The 14,944-nt window shown below is 42.8% G+C and overlaps 2 protein-coding genes across 3 annotated transcripts in view; both read left to right on the top strand.

Annotated features, from left to right (window-relative positions):
* Positions 1–14,944, top strand: part of LOC308083936 (guanylate-binding protein 1-like) — a 93,376-nt gene that overhangs the window by 9,477 nt on the left and 68,955 nt on the right. The gene's annotated exons all lie outside the window — the stretch shown is intronic.
* The window catches only part of LOC308083387 (guanylate-binding protein 1-like), a gene marked incomplete at both ends in the record, with an annotated part of 52,569 nt that overhangs the window by 37,525 nt on the left and 100 nt on the right, over positions 1–14,944 (top strand). Inside the window, 5 exons of the mRNA XM_080425704.1 lie at positions 3,996–4,199; positions 4,445–4,547; positions 9,011–9,196; positions 9,935–10,108; positions 13,454–13,633. Of these exons, the coding sequence (XP_080281830.1) occupies positions 3,996–4,199; positions 4,445–4,547; positions 9,011–9,196; positions 9,935–10,108; positions 13,454–13,633 (847 nt within the window). The remainder of the gene's footprint in view (positions 1–3,995; positions 4,200–4,444; positions 4,548–9,010; positions 9,197–9,934; positions 10,109–13,453; positions 13,634–14,944) is intronic.

Below are 14,944 nucleotides of genomic sequence, written 5' to 3'. Positions count from 1 at the left end.
GAACGACTTAACACTGGTTGCTTGTTTCCAGAACCTGGCAACACGAGTTGCCAGGTTCTGGAAAGAAACAAGCATCCATATTCTCCTTTAAATCTTTCTGTGTCCATTACTCTATTTCCAATACCGATGTAGGACAGTGGAGGGTTCGTCCAAAGGACAGACTCCCCTCAGCAATCAATCAAGTTCTGATCGGATATTGGCGGATTCCAGCTTCATCTTTTTACCTCAGCAAAGGGCTTATATAATATCCATTCCAAGTGTTATTAGCCTTTGGTCGTGAGATTAAACTTTGTGAACTAACTGCTTATTCTCATTACACGCGAGAGTAGGCTATGTACTTTATTAACGTTCGCTTGTGCTGATACAAGTTGTCAAGTGTGTGCGCCCAGTCACGTTGTAAGCTTGTAGATTTGTCAATTTTGAGGAGTGGTGACGTTTTTCGTTACGTGTTTCCGGTTACCTTTTATGGTCTTAAATGGGCAATGCAAATGATTCTCCACGTGAACGCAGACAAAAATTAGGAACACCTGCGATACACACAAATCAAGGCTATACACACCGTTTAGTGAATCGCACGTCAGATTTTGCTTAGAGAATCTACGCACTCCTTTAGTCACTTTATTTACACGTTATTTATGACCAGTTTAGTGAATGAGGCCCATTGTGTTCAGTATGTGTTTCATTGTTTCAAAGGTAATCAGCGGTACAACGAACCCCGTACCTGCCTTCGTAAATTCTTCCCACGTCGCTCGTGCTTTGTGTTTGAGAGACCAGCCAACAGTAAGGCAATGAAACGAATGGAGGAACTGACTGATGCTGACCTGGAGCCAGACTTTGTTGAACAGTCCAAAGAGTTCACTGAACACATCTACACTAAGTCTGAGACCAAGACTCTCAAAGACGGGAAAAAGGTCACTGGTAGATGTAAGTTGGCTCAATTTATGTATGACTGGATGTTGCATTAATGATATATGGCGTTTTTTTTTGTTGTTGTAAGAAATAGACCCCGTCCACAAATATGTGAAGGCATATAGGCCCTCACATATTTGTTTTTCATGAGTTGCTTGCAGTCGTATCAGTATGAGGAAGGAGAAGAGGAGAGCTCAAACCTCGATGAAATTAGTGTTTTTTTCAGACAAGCAAGAGAGAGATGCCGGAGATGGGGCCGGTAATTTCTCATTCACTACAGGCAAACGGTCCGGAAAACCCTGTTTGATGGCCATACATGACACACAAGACCATTTGTGACTAATGTGGTAGAAGAAAATGTTGTTCTGTAACAAAGTGACATTTGTAGCATTTGTGGCATCCCATTTGGGTGGAAGTGAAATCTCTTTTGGCTCTGCGTTGTGTAGAAGGCCCTCAAAAATGGTCGATCGGACTCTGCGTTCATGAATTGTGTTTTTTTTGCAGGCCCCTCCCGCAAACCTTTTGGATAATTCAGAATGGAGTATGTGACTGATACATTACATGGCTCAAGAGATAATGTGTACAGATTCGTATTAGTTGAGTATTAGCAAAAAGTGTGTTCTGAGGAAAACACATAGTGGTGGAAAATCCCTTAAGGCGGAAATGGGCGTGGCCTGCGGAGCTGTAACATGGTCCAAGGAATCCAGGGGAAAATGTTTTGATTGTATTACCTACAGTTCAAGAGTTATAGGCCAAAACGTGAAGTAACTTCTTATGCTGCACCGCACTGTCTGCTTGTGCCGTAATATCCATATACAAGGACTTGGGCCATAGTGGGCCGAAAAGGGCTAACATTTTTGCCCCACTCCAGAGTGGTCTGAGGCAGGCCATACAGGGCCAAACCGGTGATGTGTAGTGTAATGCTGCTTGCTACTGTTTGGCCGTGGTCATTATGTTTCGGTAGACTAAAGTAGGACACACACACACACACACACACACACACACACACACACACACACACACACACACACACACACACACACACACACACACACACACACACACACACACATATATATATATACTACTGTGGCCACCACTGTCCTACACTTACAACCAGTCACTTTCCTTTGAGTAGTATTTCATATTCGGTATACCTCCCAGCCTCCCCTTGTTGTTGTAGGTGACATTGTAGTTTGCAACATCTGACTTTTGTCTGCTTCCGGTTAAACACCAGTCTCTGAACTATCATAACTAGTTGAACACATTTGCTGAACCGATCTTCCTTCCACAGTGCTTGGTCAACTGGCAGAGACATACGTGAAAGCCATCCGTAGTGGAGAGGTTCCCTGTCTGGACAATGCTGTGGTGGCACTGGCTAAGATTGAGAATGCCAAAGCTGTTGAGCAGGCCCAGGCCCACTATGTACAGCAAATGAAATCAATACGCTACCCCACCAAGACTCAGGAGGAGCTGTCTGCAATCCATGCATCCAGTAAGAGAGAGGCCCTGTCACTTTTCAAGAAACATTCATTAAAAGATGACAATCGTGAATATCGAAAGAAGCTTGCGGTATGTTGGGAATCATCATCCATTGTTTTCACATTTGGTGATTCCATCACCTTTCCCTATTTTTATTTTGGTATAAATAATTTAAATAATTTGTCTTTATCAATGGGGGAGCCCCTCACCTATTAGTTACTTTTGGCTTTTGGCTATTGACAAAGAGTGACCTGTCAAAAGATCTGTTTGTGGTATTGCAAATCATTATTATTAGGGGGCCAAGTACATTGTGTGTAGGACTTCTGTTCTTTTTCTTCTGTTCTTCTTCTTCTTCCGCCGCTCCAGGCCAAACCGTGCAGTCGTTTTTTATTAAACCATTGGCCAAAGGGTGGCGCTATAGTATTCAATTGAACAATCCTAACTTTGAACAGGCAAAGCTCATGAACTGTTTGACCTACAGCCATGAAACTTCATTAATGCGTCTCCTTATGAGGAACAACTTTGCCACTTTGACTCTTGACCTCTGACCTTTAGATCTTCCACCATTTTAAATTATATGAAAAACTAAGAATATCTCCTCCTGGGGAGTTTGAGGAATCTGCACGAAACTTTCTACACGTGAACTTTGGACCAATATCTAAAAAACAATTATGGAAAAGTTTTTAAGAGAAAAAATCAAGCCTCTAATGAGCACAATGAATTGCAGTTTTATGAAAATTATTCTTCTGAAAGAGTGAGTGAGTCAAAAACCTAAGAAATCCCATCACAAGTTTTAATAAAAATAAGGGTAATGCAAACAGCCGATCCACAAGCTCACAACTTTTTGCATCGCAACGTATTGTGAGCTTATTTTTTTCAATAGTTTGGATCCCGGGGAGACATCAAATTTCTCTTTTGGATCTCAGTCTAAAAGATTTGGGAACCACAGATCAAGAGTAGTGTTAGTGAAACTGACAGAACGCAAGACTTTATGCTCATCAACAGACACCACCAGGGTGGCCATAGCGCAATAAAGTGTCAGCTTGTGAGTCCGAAGATCAATAGTTCCTGTCCCCAGCCATGGGGACTTGTGTCTTGACTTGTGTCAAACTTTTTAACATAAGTTTGAAAGTTCAGCAACCCAATACAGAGATACATTACAATATCCACAATCGCACTCTGCTCAGCTGTTTAAAATGCTCATTTGTTAATTGCACAGGCTGCTTTCTCTCAAATCTATTCTGTTTCTATGGCTTATTGCGTGTTTTGCATATTTTGTTTTGCATATTGTGTCTTGCATATTTCCTATTGCATTCCTTGGCCCCCCGTATTGCTGCTAGCAGCTATATGTATTATTAATATTAATATTAATATTAATATTAATATTAATATTAATATTATTAGTTGTTATCATCATTATCATTGTCATTATCATCATCATCATCATCATCATTATTATTATACATTTTATTTTTCTATTTTTTACTATTTTGGTCTGATATTCTGGCTAAACTGCGGCGTAAAAGGTTAAAGTGATCAACTTTGGAACACAACACATTACCCGTGTTGGAATATTATTTTCATTTGGATCACTATGTTTTTAGAGTATGCTTAGGGGGGAGTACAATCAGATCTGTGCGAAAAACTTCAAGGAGTCCAGAGAGGCACTCATCAAACACATCTTTACACCTCTGGAGAAGAACCTAAAAACTGGTTACTATGTATCCTCTGGAGGATACAAGAGGTTCTGCCAGGACATCAAGCTGATGGCAAAGAAATACAGGCGTAAAGCAACCAGAAGAGGCCTGGTAAGTTAGAGAGATGGATTCCTGCCAACTTCAGATGGATACTTAGTTCTTCAATAATCTGAGATGCAAACAGAATACAACTTAACTATCAGTATTGATGGTAACAGGTTTCCATCTGTGTGTGTGTGTGTGTGTGTGTGTGTGTGTGTGTGTGTGCGTGCGCGTGCGTGCGTGCGTGCGTGCGTGCGTGCGTGCGTGTGTGCGTTCGCGTGCTTGTGTGTGTGGGTGCGTTTGTGTGATACCAGCCCCAGCAGTTGCCAAGTGCATACCTGAATGCGAAGTTTAGAATTGGCGAGACCATACGATCAGCAGATGAAAAGATCTCCGAGGCACAGCAGAGAGCAGAAGGTAAATTATAGTTCAATCAGTCCATCATATCAAGCTTTATGTATAGAAAATAAAGCAATAAGCCACAAGAGGTCGCAGTTTACAAAGTATTTTATAATGGCTGAGGGGCCCTCACGACCTCCGACCCTCACAATGGAAAGAGGCTACCAACATCGTCCGCATGCAACATAGACAAATCTCTGTATGTGTGTATGTATGTATGTATGTATGTATGTATGTATGTCTGTAATCCATGTATCTCGAGAACCGTTCGACCGCCCGACTTCAAATTCGCCACACACGTCGCAGATGACCCGAGGGAGTGCAGCGCCAGGCGTCGAGTCACTCGGATAGGTGGTTGTCCAGAACCGTCAGAAAAGGCTCTGGCCATGGCCCAAATGAGCCAATTCATTGCCATAGCAACCCCAGCCTAAGCTCAATTTGGCTAATTCCGCACACCTGCCATTTGATTAGTTAGCCAGTCTACTTTCTAGTCAGTTTGCACTCTTCAGACATTCTCCACAGACGTTTACCACTGCACAAAGACTTCCAGGACCGCAGATCCCCTGATATGCCCATATATGGGCATTACCATATATTGATAACATGAGGGATCGCCATATATGGCCATAAAATGGACAGGGACAGACAGATAGAGATAGAGATCTCCATGTGGACATCAAACGGACACAGGCAGACAGACAAATACATATACAGACATTTATGGGCACACAAGGGACAGATGGACGGTTACAACGGGTACTCTGACAATGGGTATAATGGGTATTGCATAACAGGGTGGGTACATTTATAACATAAACATATGTTATAAACACATAAATGTGACAATACATAGTGTATGCGTCACAACAACACACAATCTAGTCAGTTTGATGGACTTTGTGTATAGGGCCAGTGATGTTTCAATGTGCACAGTAATTGTCTCCGCCGGAGGCTGAGAGTATGTTTTCGCTTCGTCCTGCCGTGTGTTCACCTCCCTCCTTGCCAAGCTAACATTGGTCAAGCTCCACGTGACACGTGTCAATATGTTGACACCAATGCCTTTGATTGGCTAGAGGGACGCATGACGAAATAAAATCCTATAAATAGGTGTGTCACTTCAAAAAGCCATTTATGTTTTTTGAAGTGAGGTAAGACAGGATCAATCAGTCTTGATTGGAACAGTACCTTCCAGTACAAATCACCCGTCCGTGCGTGTGTGTGTCCCTCTGAGAACACCTAACATTGGTCAAGCAAAGGCGCAGAAGGCCAAAGCTAAGAAAGCATACTCATCTATAACAGTAACACAGAAGAGGACTATAGAGTTGAATTGATCCCACAACAAGGCCGAAGTCTTAATACTGTAACAATTGGCCACCTTGATCAAATACATTATGTAGCACTAGAGAAAACTGACATGTTCAAGACAATGAAGATGAAGAAGACAGACAAGCATTTGAACAAACCAGTCAATTACGACGACTCCCATATGACACATTGCTTCAAGAAGAACATTCTTTAGATGCAGACACTACATATTCAGTCGCCCCTGCAGAACACCAAAAACCATGCGCATTCTACCAAGACGACCCGTTCTACCAAGACGACCCGTGCTATTAAAATAGCACAGGTCTGCTGGCGGAGACTTGTGCTCCGAGGAGCACATTTTCTAGTTACAATTGATTTTGCCAAAGCCTTCGATGCTGTAAACCACACAGTGGCAGTGCAGTGTGTCCTTGATCTAGGAGTGAGAGAGTTTCTGATTCCATAGATTTGCAGCTTCATGACTGATCAGCAGCAAAAAATGTGCGCTACCAGGGACATGTGTCTGATAAATGGGAATAATAGCCTATTGTATTCCTAGCACTGATTAACAGCGCCCTCCAGGATGGAACAGACCACTGGAAATATGTGGATGATATGACAATAGCCCAGTCGTGTGGAGGGTGCAGGTTCCCCTGAATGGTCTTGACATCTGGGTAAAGGAGCACAAAATGAAACTCAATACAAAGAAAATGCAAATGCAAGTCACTGCATGCGCCCAGTTATTAAAATCAATGGGCCTGACTCACTAAGCTAAGTGTTTTGACATAGAGTCAATATGTTTTATCTTCTTGTATGTGCCAAACATCATGCTTGGGCTGTGGCTGTTATTATAATGCCTAATTCTGGGGGGTGGCTGGCTGCGTATTACAGGTCATTACGTTAACCAACCTGGATGCTTGCTGCACAATATGTAATCTGAGGTAATTCTATCTGGTATCTGGTAATTCAGATCAGGACAAAGCAAAAACAGGGGTGCTGCGTGAGAAAAAAGGACGCTTCACCGGTGCGTTTCAATGTTGTAGCGCCTAAATTCCGCCGTTTTTCGCCCTTTTTTTTTCTTCTTCTCGCCGTTTGGTGCCCTCCCCAAGGTTGGTGCCCTGTGCTGCGCTGCTTTTATCCGCCAGATTTGGACGCTCACGGCATTTTTTTGCACCATCACGGTGCGTTCATCATCGGTGACGAGTGCCTGCAACACAGCCAGCAGCTTGCTGCTTGCGAGTCGCACGACAGGATTCGAGGCCACAATCATGTGCACTGCAGCATGCGTCCCCTCCACCTCCGCCTCCTCCCCATGGGTGTGTATTGTGCATCACCGTGCATGTGTGAGTGTGGCTTCAGGAAGTAAATTCCTAGCCTCGATTCTCCAGGCTTTTATTTTTTAGTTTTGCTAAAAAAATAAAAGCTTGGAAATTCCTGTCCCAGCTGTTGGTATGCAAAAGCGCCTCGCGTCGTCTGATGTGCCGCGCAGAATTTATTTTGCCGACGCATGCGCACCTGCGCACCAGTTATGTGCACCCCTGGTCATGGCACAGTGTCCATACAGGTGGTGTGCCCACTTCCCCTCCTAGCTGTGCCTTGGATTGGTTCCCACAGTGTCAGTGGGCTCACCATCAGTTTAGGGTGCCTGAAACAGTCATCCTTCTCTCCCTGATATTCATGTGACACATTCCTGATGTGATGTCCTCCCATGTTACATTGAGGGCCCTATTTTGACGGCGTAACTTATGTGCAACAGACATCAGCGACGTCTTGACATATCAACTTAAGGGTAAGTGATTTTCTTTGGTTAAAATAAGTGTTAAATTGCTCTAAATTCTGATAGTACTCAATGCTATAGAGTGTTTGTTCAGTAACACGAGTCTCCATGTCTCTCCAGCTCTTTATTAAACAGAAAATGCATGTTCAGATCAGGATACCAATTTTATCCAATCAGGATAAAGAACTCAGACAGGATACAGATTAAACAAGTGGAATTGGAAGTGATGACACTAAGAAATGAGCAGACACAACTGGACCACTATAAAAATGAAGCTGATAAATGGGTACTCTCTCCTGATTGGCTGAGATTTTGTCACCTACCTGAAAATGTATTTTCTGTTTATTAAAGAGTTACTGAACAAACACTCTATAGCAATGATTACTATCAGAATATAGTGCTTTAACCTTTTAACAAAACACTTTTTGTTTTAACCAAAAAAATATCACTTTAAAGGGTTAATTCGGATTTTTGGACTTAAAGCTGTAGGAAATACTTGCCATGAATGTAGTGGTTGCAAAGGTATTAATTGATTGCCCGAGTCCCGTGGTCAGAGTTCTGGTCCGCTTCTGATGAATATTAAGTAGTTCCGTGATTTGGTGGGGGCCGCTCATTAAAAATAAATGTATCAAAAAAACTAGCGTTGTTTGTATTGTTGACCTATTTCTACCATATAGTGCAGGTTTCGTTCAACTTCGACCCCTCTGTCACATGGTACTATTTTTTTGTGTCATATTTTTTGTGGGAGAGTAGGCTGCCGCGGCGCAGTGATTCTGGACACAAAAAATAGTACCCTTTGACAGAGGGGTCGAAGTTGAACGAAACCTGCACTATGGTAGAAATAGGTCAACAATACAAATGACGCTAGTTTTTTAAATTAATTTATTTTTAATGAGCGGCCCCCACCAAATCACCTAACTACTTCATATTCATCAGAACCGGACCAGAGCTCTGACCACGGGACTTTGCAACCACTACATTCATGGCAAGTATTTCCTACAGCTTTAAGTCCAAAAATAACCCTTTAATATTCACATGCTCCTTCTCAGTTGTTTATTATATATTAAAGCATGGCAATGCATATTGTTTCTGTCCCTCTCTCTGTCCTCACAGTGACAGGGCTCTCCAACCACACAGACGTGATTGGAGACATTCTTCTTATGTTTTACATCTTCATTTATCATTTTTATCTGAATAAACTGAATGTCTAATCCCGGGTAGTTCAAAACCAAAAATCAGGATTTGGATCACTCTGATACAAATGCAGCTCCCTTCTTTGCCAGTTAAACAACCTTTCACTGGTAATTCAGATCAGGACAAAGCTAAAACAAAATGCCATCACTGTGTTTCTAGTGTATTATACGAAATGTATATGCTCAGAAATTGTTGTTTTGTGTTGCAGAGAATACGTCCATGCTGCACCCTGACATTGAGTGTGATGGCTGTAATGAAGGAATTATGGGGACCAGGTTCAAGTGTCTAGTGTGTCCTGACTATGACCTGTGCTCTGCCTGTCAGTCCACTGGGCTTCATAGGAGACATCCTCTGATGTCCATCCACCCATGGCAGCCGCCTTCTCAACTTCAGGGTAAATGGTTCTCACAAGTGCAAGCAGTGCCCGGCTCACCATCACTTTAGGGTGCCTGAAACAGCGCCCAGCCAGCCTCATCCTTCTCGCCCTGACCTTGTCCGTGACCCGCGGGCCGCCCCCGTAGAGGTGCACATTCCTGATGTGGTCCTCCCATGTTACATTGAGGGCCCTAGTTTGACGGCGTAACTTATGTGCAACAGACATCAGTGATATGTTGACATATCAACTTAAAGGACGACTTCACCCATTTTCAACCTATCTTCATATAATAGGCCCTCACTAATGCTCATGATAAAATGGTAAAAATGGACAGTCCAGAAACCTGTCTACCCGTTTTTTCAACAAAAACATTTTATTTAGATTTTTATTAACGCGAGAAGAATGGCTTCTATTATTGCATTGCAACTTTCCAGGAATACAAAGCCTGCAGTTTCTATTAGCTTGGATTCCCCATCGATGATGTCACTGGTAGACGGGTTTCTGAACTGTCCACAACTCTCCTCTGAGACACAGACCGAGTAGATTTTTTTTTTACAGTTTTATCATGAGCATTAGTGAGGACCTATTATATGAAGATAGGTTGAAAATGGGTGAAGTCGTCCTTTAATATTCACATGCTCATTCTCAGTTGTTTATTATATTAAAGCGTGCCAACGCGTATCGTTTCTGCGTAACCGCGCAGACTCGATTGGAGATGGAGATTTTATGCTCCTAACTGTTTGTTTTGTGTTGCAGAGAATACTTCGATGCTGCACCCCGGTGTTCTGTGTGATGGCTGTAATGAAGGAATTATGGGGACCAGGTTCAAGTGTCTAGTGTGTCCTGACTATGATCTGTGCTCTGACTGTCAGTCCACTGGGCTTCATAGGAGACATCGTTTGATGTCCATCCATCCTCCTCAACTACACGGTAAATGGTTCTCACAAGTGCAGGCTGTGCCCAGTTCATCATTAGGCTACCTACTTTAAATCAGGTTAAATTTAACAATCCTGTATTTTTATATCCGCCAGGCCGAAAGGCATGGCCGAGACTATGTTTTGCACCCTGTCCGTCTGTTCGTCTGTGTGTGTGTGTGTGTGTGTGTGTGTGTGTGTGTGTGTGTGTGTGTGTCCATCCGTCTGTGGACAGCTAATCTCCCGCACTGTTGGCTTGATCGCAGCGAAACTGTGCACACACACTCCCTTTCTGCCAATTCAGAACCTCTGCCCCAAATTCTTCACATGGCGGCTGCTATAGTGCCACCAGGAGGCCGCTTTTTTCAAAACACTCTGTTTGACTACTCCTACAGATCTTGTCCAAACATCGTGCAAAACGGTACACAAGATCTCTATAGTCATTAAACGAAACAGGTCTTTCAGATTTTTCATATTCCATCCTGATTGGCTAAGAATGGCTTCCAAAGCTTGCAGGAGTGCTCAGATTTGAACAAAAGGCCTCAGATTATGAAAACAGCATGCAATTTCCGGGAAATCTTGCACGCACATTCTCACTAGGCCGAGGAAGAAATGCCACTTGAAAATGTTCAAATCAGCCTCATGGTGGCGCTATAACAGGCCGATTCGTGTTTTTACCTATACAGTAGCTGCACCGATCTGTGTAATACTTTGCATGTGCACTCCAGAGAGGCCAAGGAAAAACCTTTGCCCTGCATTTTTCACATCTGCCTTTTATATTTTTAGCGCCACCAGTAGTCCGACTTATGTAAAACACATTTTTGGAGATTACTCCTTCAGATTGTATCCAAATTTCACGCAAATCGGTACACATGATCTCTATAGTCATGTGATTTTGATTTTTTACATTCCATCCTAATTGGCTAAGATTGACATCTAAAGTTTGCAGGAGGGGTCCGTTTTGAACAAAATGCCGCAAATCATGAATGCAGCGTCCGATTGCGGTGAAACTTTGCACGCACATTCGCACTACGTTGAGGAACAAAATCCACCCACCCTTTCAACATTGCCCTATTATAGCGCCACCAGGAGGACGATGTTTACAAACCATTTTTTAATGTTACTCAATATATAAAAAATCGGTATACATATTATCTCTTTAGTCAAGTGATCAAGACGGATCCGTCTGATCCGTCTGCTTTTTCACATTCCAGCCTGATTGGCGAATTCCAAACTTTGCTGGCCCACACTAACCTACCTGACCTGGCGGAGACCTGTGCTCTGAGGAGCACTTTTTCTAGTTATTATTGTGATTTCAATCCGTGGACCAGCTATCATAATATGATGCGACTATAGCTGACACCAATATGGTACTCCTGGATCGCGTCCTCCGCCTATCTAGCATCAGGGTCTGTAGCTCTGCAGTGTTGCCAGTTCCACTGTCATGGCACAGTGTCCTTGCAGGTGGTGCGCCCACTTCGCCTCCTAGCTGTGCCTTGGATCCGTTCCCACAGTGTCAGTGGGCTCACCATCAGTTTAGGGTGCCTGAAACAGTGCCCAGCCAGCCTCATCCTTCTCTCCCTGACCATGTCCGTAACCCGCGGAACACCCTTGTCCTGATGTGGTCCTCCCATGTTATTGAGGGCCCTATGTTGACGGTGTAACTTATGTGCAACAGACATCAGTGAAATCTTTGCAGTCAATGTGTGCATTGTGAACCCACAGCGCCTAATCCCAACAATGCACTAGCGCAAATGTGGAGTTGCACAGGGGACTGTATTAGGCTGCTATGCGTGTTAACAGACGAGCAGTGATGGAAACGAACGGAGCATAAGCTATGCCTCATTGCTCAGCTCACAGTTTGGAGAAGTATAAGAATGTCTCTGTCTCCAATCGCATCTGTGCGGTCGGAGAGCCCTGTCAATGTGACGACAGAGAGAGGGACAGAAATGGTGCTGTCACCGCGCCAGAGACGCAAGAGATAAGACAAGCTCCAAGCTGGTCTTAACTTGAAGAGCAGTTTATTGGGAAAATAGCATTGTGCCCTGATCACACCAGACCACATCTCATTTAAAGACCAACACACCCCCTTGTGCAAAAACAGTGCTAGATCATTTGGTATCTAGACAAACCGGGTACAAGGCGTGGGGAATCACCATCCAGGGCCTTTACCTGATGTAGATTTGTCGGCCCCGTACAGCAGTACTGATTGTACTGTAGCCAACAAAAGCCGTCTCTCCTATCTCAGGTTTGCATACATGTCCTCATTCCAGGCATTCCAGGCAAGTACGCTTAGGAACTTTAGATCCTGTTCGGTTGAGGCAGTCCAGGCACCAAAATATTTGAAAATCTCGACTACCTCAAGCACCGCCCCTCTGGCAGTAACAATGGTTCTATCCTCCTTGTTGAATGCCATTACTTATGTTTTCTTGGCATTGAGATTGAGGCAGATCTTCCTGCACTCCATTTATACTGCCATAGTAGCTCCCCTTTTTTCTCTGCTGTGACTGAGACTAGGGCAATGTCATCTGCATAGTGGAGGTCGGTGATCATGATGGGATATACTCGCTGAATTGTCCTCGGGACTAGCATGAAATCCAGTTTCTCCTCCCTGCCACCGATTGTGAGTCTCAGGGCATGGTCTATTGCCACAATATACACAGGAAGGGGACCAGGGTATTAGAACGGCCACGAGTATCTCAAACTCTTTAGTCTCACCAATCGGGGGTCAGAACCTTGGCTTGTGTCCGACTATATCTTGCCGCTATCATCTGCACCATCTTCTAAGAAACACCATAGGCCCATAGAATGTTCAAAACTGTACTGTAGCCATACTGTATGTAGAATGCTGCTGTGGGGACATAATCACAGATTTTTTATTCCTACTGCTGGCTCATGATATCAGCTCAGTATAACTGTATTACTTGTGCTGTGACTCTCGCTCCCTTCTTAAGTTAACATAGCATAATACAACAACTGATGCAGCAGTTGAGTGAGCTGCAGTGACTATGACTTTGTGGGATGGCAATAGGTATGTACCGATATGGCCCAAACCGATATTTATTTTATTTTTGTTGTTATTATTTCCTTCTTTTGTGAAATGAATCTTCATGATCAAAAAATTACTGTTCAGAATCAACACCTTGGTAGGCTGCAGATATCCAACACAGCTATTGAAAAATAGATCCTTCCCAAAAAAAGATCAACATCAGCTACTGCCATCAGTGAATGTCAACTTTATTTCCCGATATTTACAGATACCGGCAAATATCGTTCGATACCGCTATATGACCGATATATCGGTGCATCCCTATGGTAACAGTGTTTTTTTCAATGGTTCCCTCTTTCTCGTTTGTTATAGAGGGCAAGATGAAGAGAAACAGGATGAAAGCCAAGCAAAGATGGATAAGTTCTATCAATGGAGAATATGAATATGAAGATGAATCTGAATTAGAATCACTGCCAGATGAATATGATACAGATGAAGATGCCGATGAAGATGATGATGATGATGGTGATGGTGATGGTGATGATGAAGAGGGTGAAGATGGGGATGCCGATGCTTATGATGACGAAGAAGAAAATGAAGATCATGATCATGATGATGAATATGGGAATACTGATGAAGAAAAAGAAGATCATGAAGAAGCAGAAGAAGAAGAAGAAGAAGAAGAAGAAGAAGAAGACGCAGAAGAAGAAGCAGAAGCAGAAGAAGAAGCAGAAGAAGAAGAAGAAGAAGAAGAAGAAGACGATGACGAAGAAGAAGAAGAAGAGAAACAAATTTGTGTACATCAATAGCAAGCTACTTCAATTAAGTCACTTTCAAGGTCATTCTCAGCCTTTTCACGTTCCATAGTGTTTGAAATGATGTCAGGTTATGAAGAAACCCTTGTAAGCAATAATACATTATGCAGATAGAGCAGGGGGACCAAAACTAACCAAATATATTAATGATACCAACTCTACAGACTTGATTGACTTGCTACTATGAGCATAACCTTGAAAATCAAATGGGTGGAGCTTGGTTTCCCTCAGTCAGGCGAGCTAAATCATTAGTAGGTCTACTGTAGGCCTACATTTTCTCTGCACTCTATTGTAGGCCTACATTTTCTCTGCACTATTGTTGATGTTGCATATATTTTACGAATATTTTATCAATTTTCTCACATTTTCATACATTCGAGGGACGTCTACTTTATTTAATTTGTCAATATTTTTCCACCCCATATAATAATACTAATGGGTTTGATACTATAGATTTCATTAGGACTGATTTATTTTCCACAGAACAGTCTACATAGATATTAAGATGTTACATTTCCGTCTATTGTAGGTACGTGTTCAAATGACTATAATACCTTCTTTACATTACATTCTTTACATTGTGTTTTCTAGTAGCCTATGTATAGGGATGGTTTCAAGCATGTCAAGTTTTAAACCTCTCAGAGCTTCCATTGTGAATCTACATGAGTTTATAGGCTATGACTCAATCCCCATTTGGCCAGGCTTTAGTTTGAGCATTTTTTTGTTTAGGGGTGTACACCAATATACATCAATTAGACCACTTTTGCAGCGAGCATCATGGCCTATTGGAAGGATCACTGAAACCTACCCTGGAAAGGATGGATAGGTTTGTAGTGCTTAAGTCGTTATTCAAGGTAGAGAACACGCCCTGTTTCCAGATTAATCCCACTCCCTGAAATCACTGAAGAAACCAGATGAACATATTTGCTGCTCAAATCCGGGGCGGCTGTTAGAAGCTACATGTTAATTTCCCCTCCGTTTCACAAGGAGACACCAAGATGTTTCCGTGTATGTGTGGTAGTACCGCCCTCTCATTTCCTCCCACAAA

The sequence above is a fragment of the Gymnoscopelus braueri genome (genome assembly GCF_963280865.1).
Source record: "Gymnoscopelus braueri genome assembly, chromosome: 4".
In the NCBI taxonomy this organism is placed as follows: domain Eukaryota; kingdom Metazoa; phylum Chordata; class Actinopteri; order Myctophiformes; family Myctophidae; genus Gymnoscopelus; species Gymnoscopelus braueri.
This window is presented reverse-complemented; position numbering and strand designations above follow the sequence as displayed.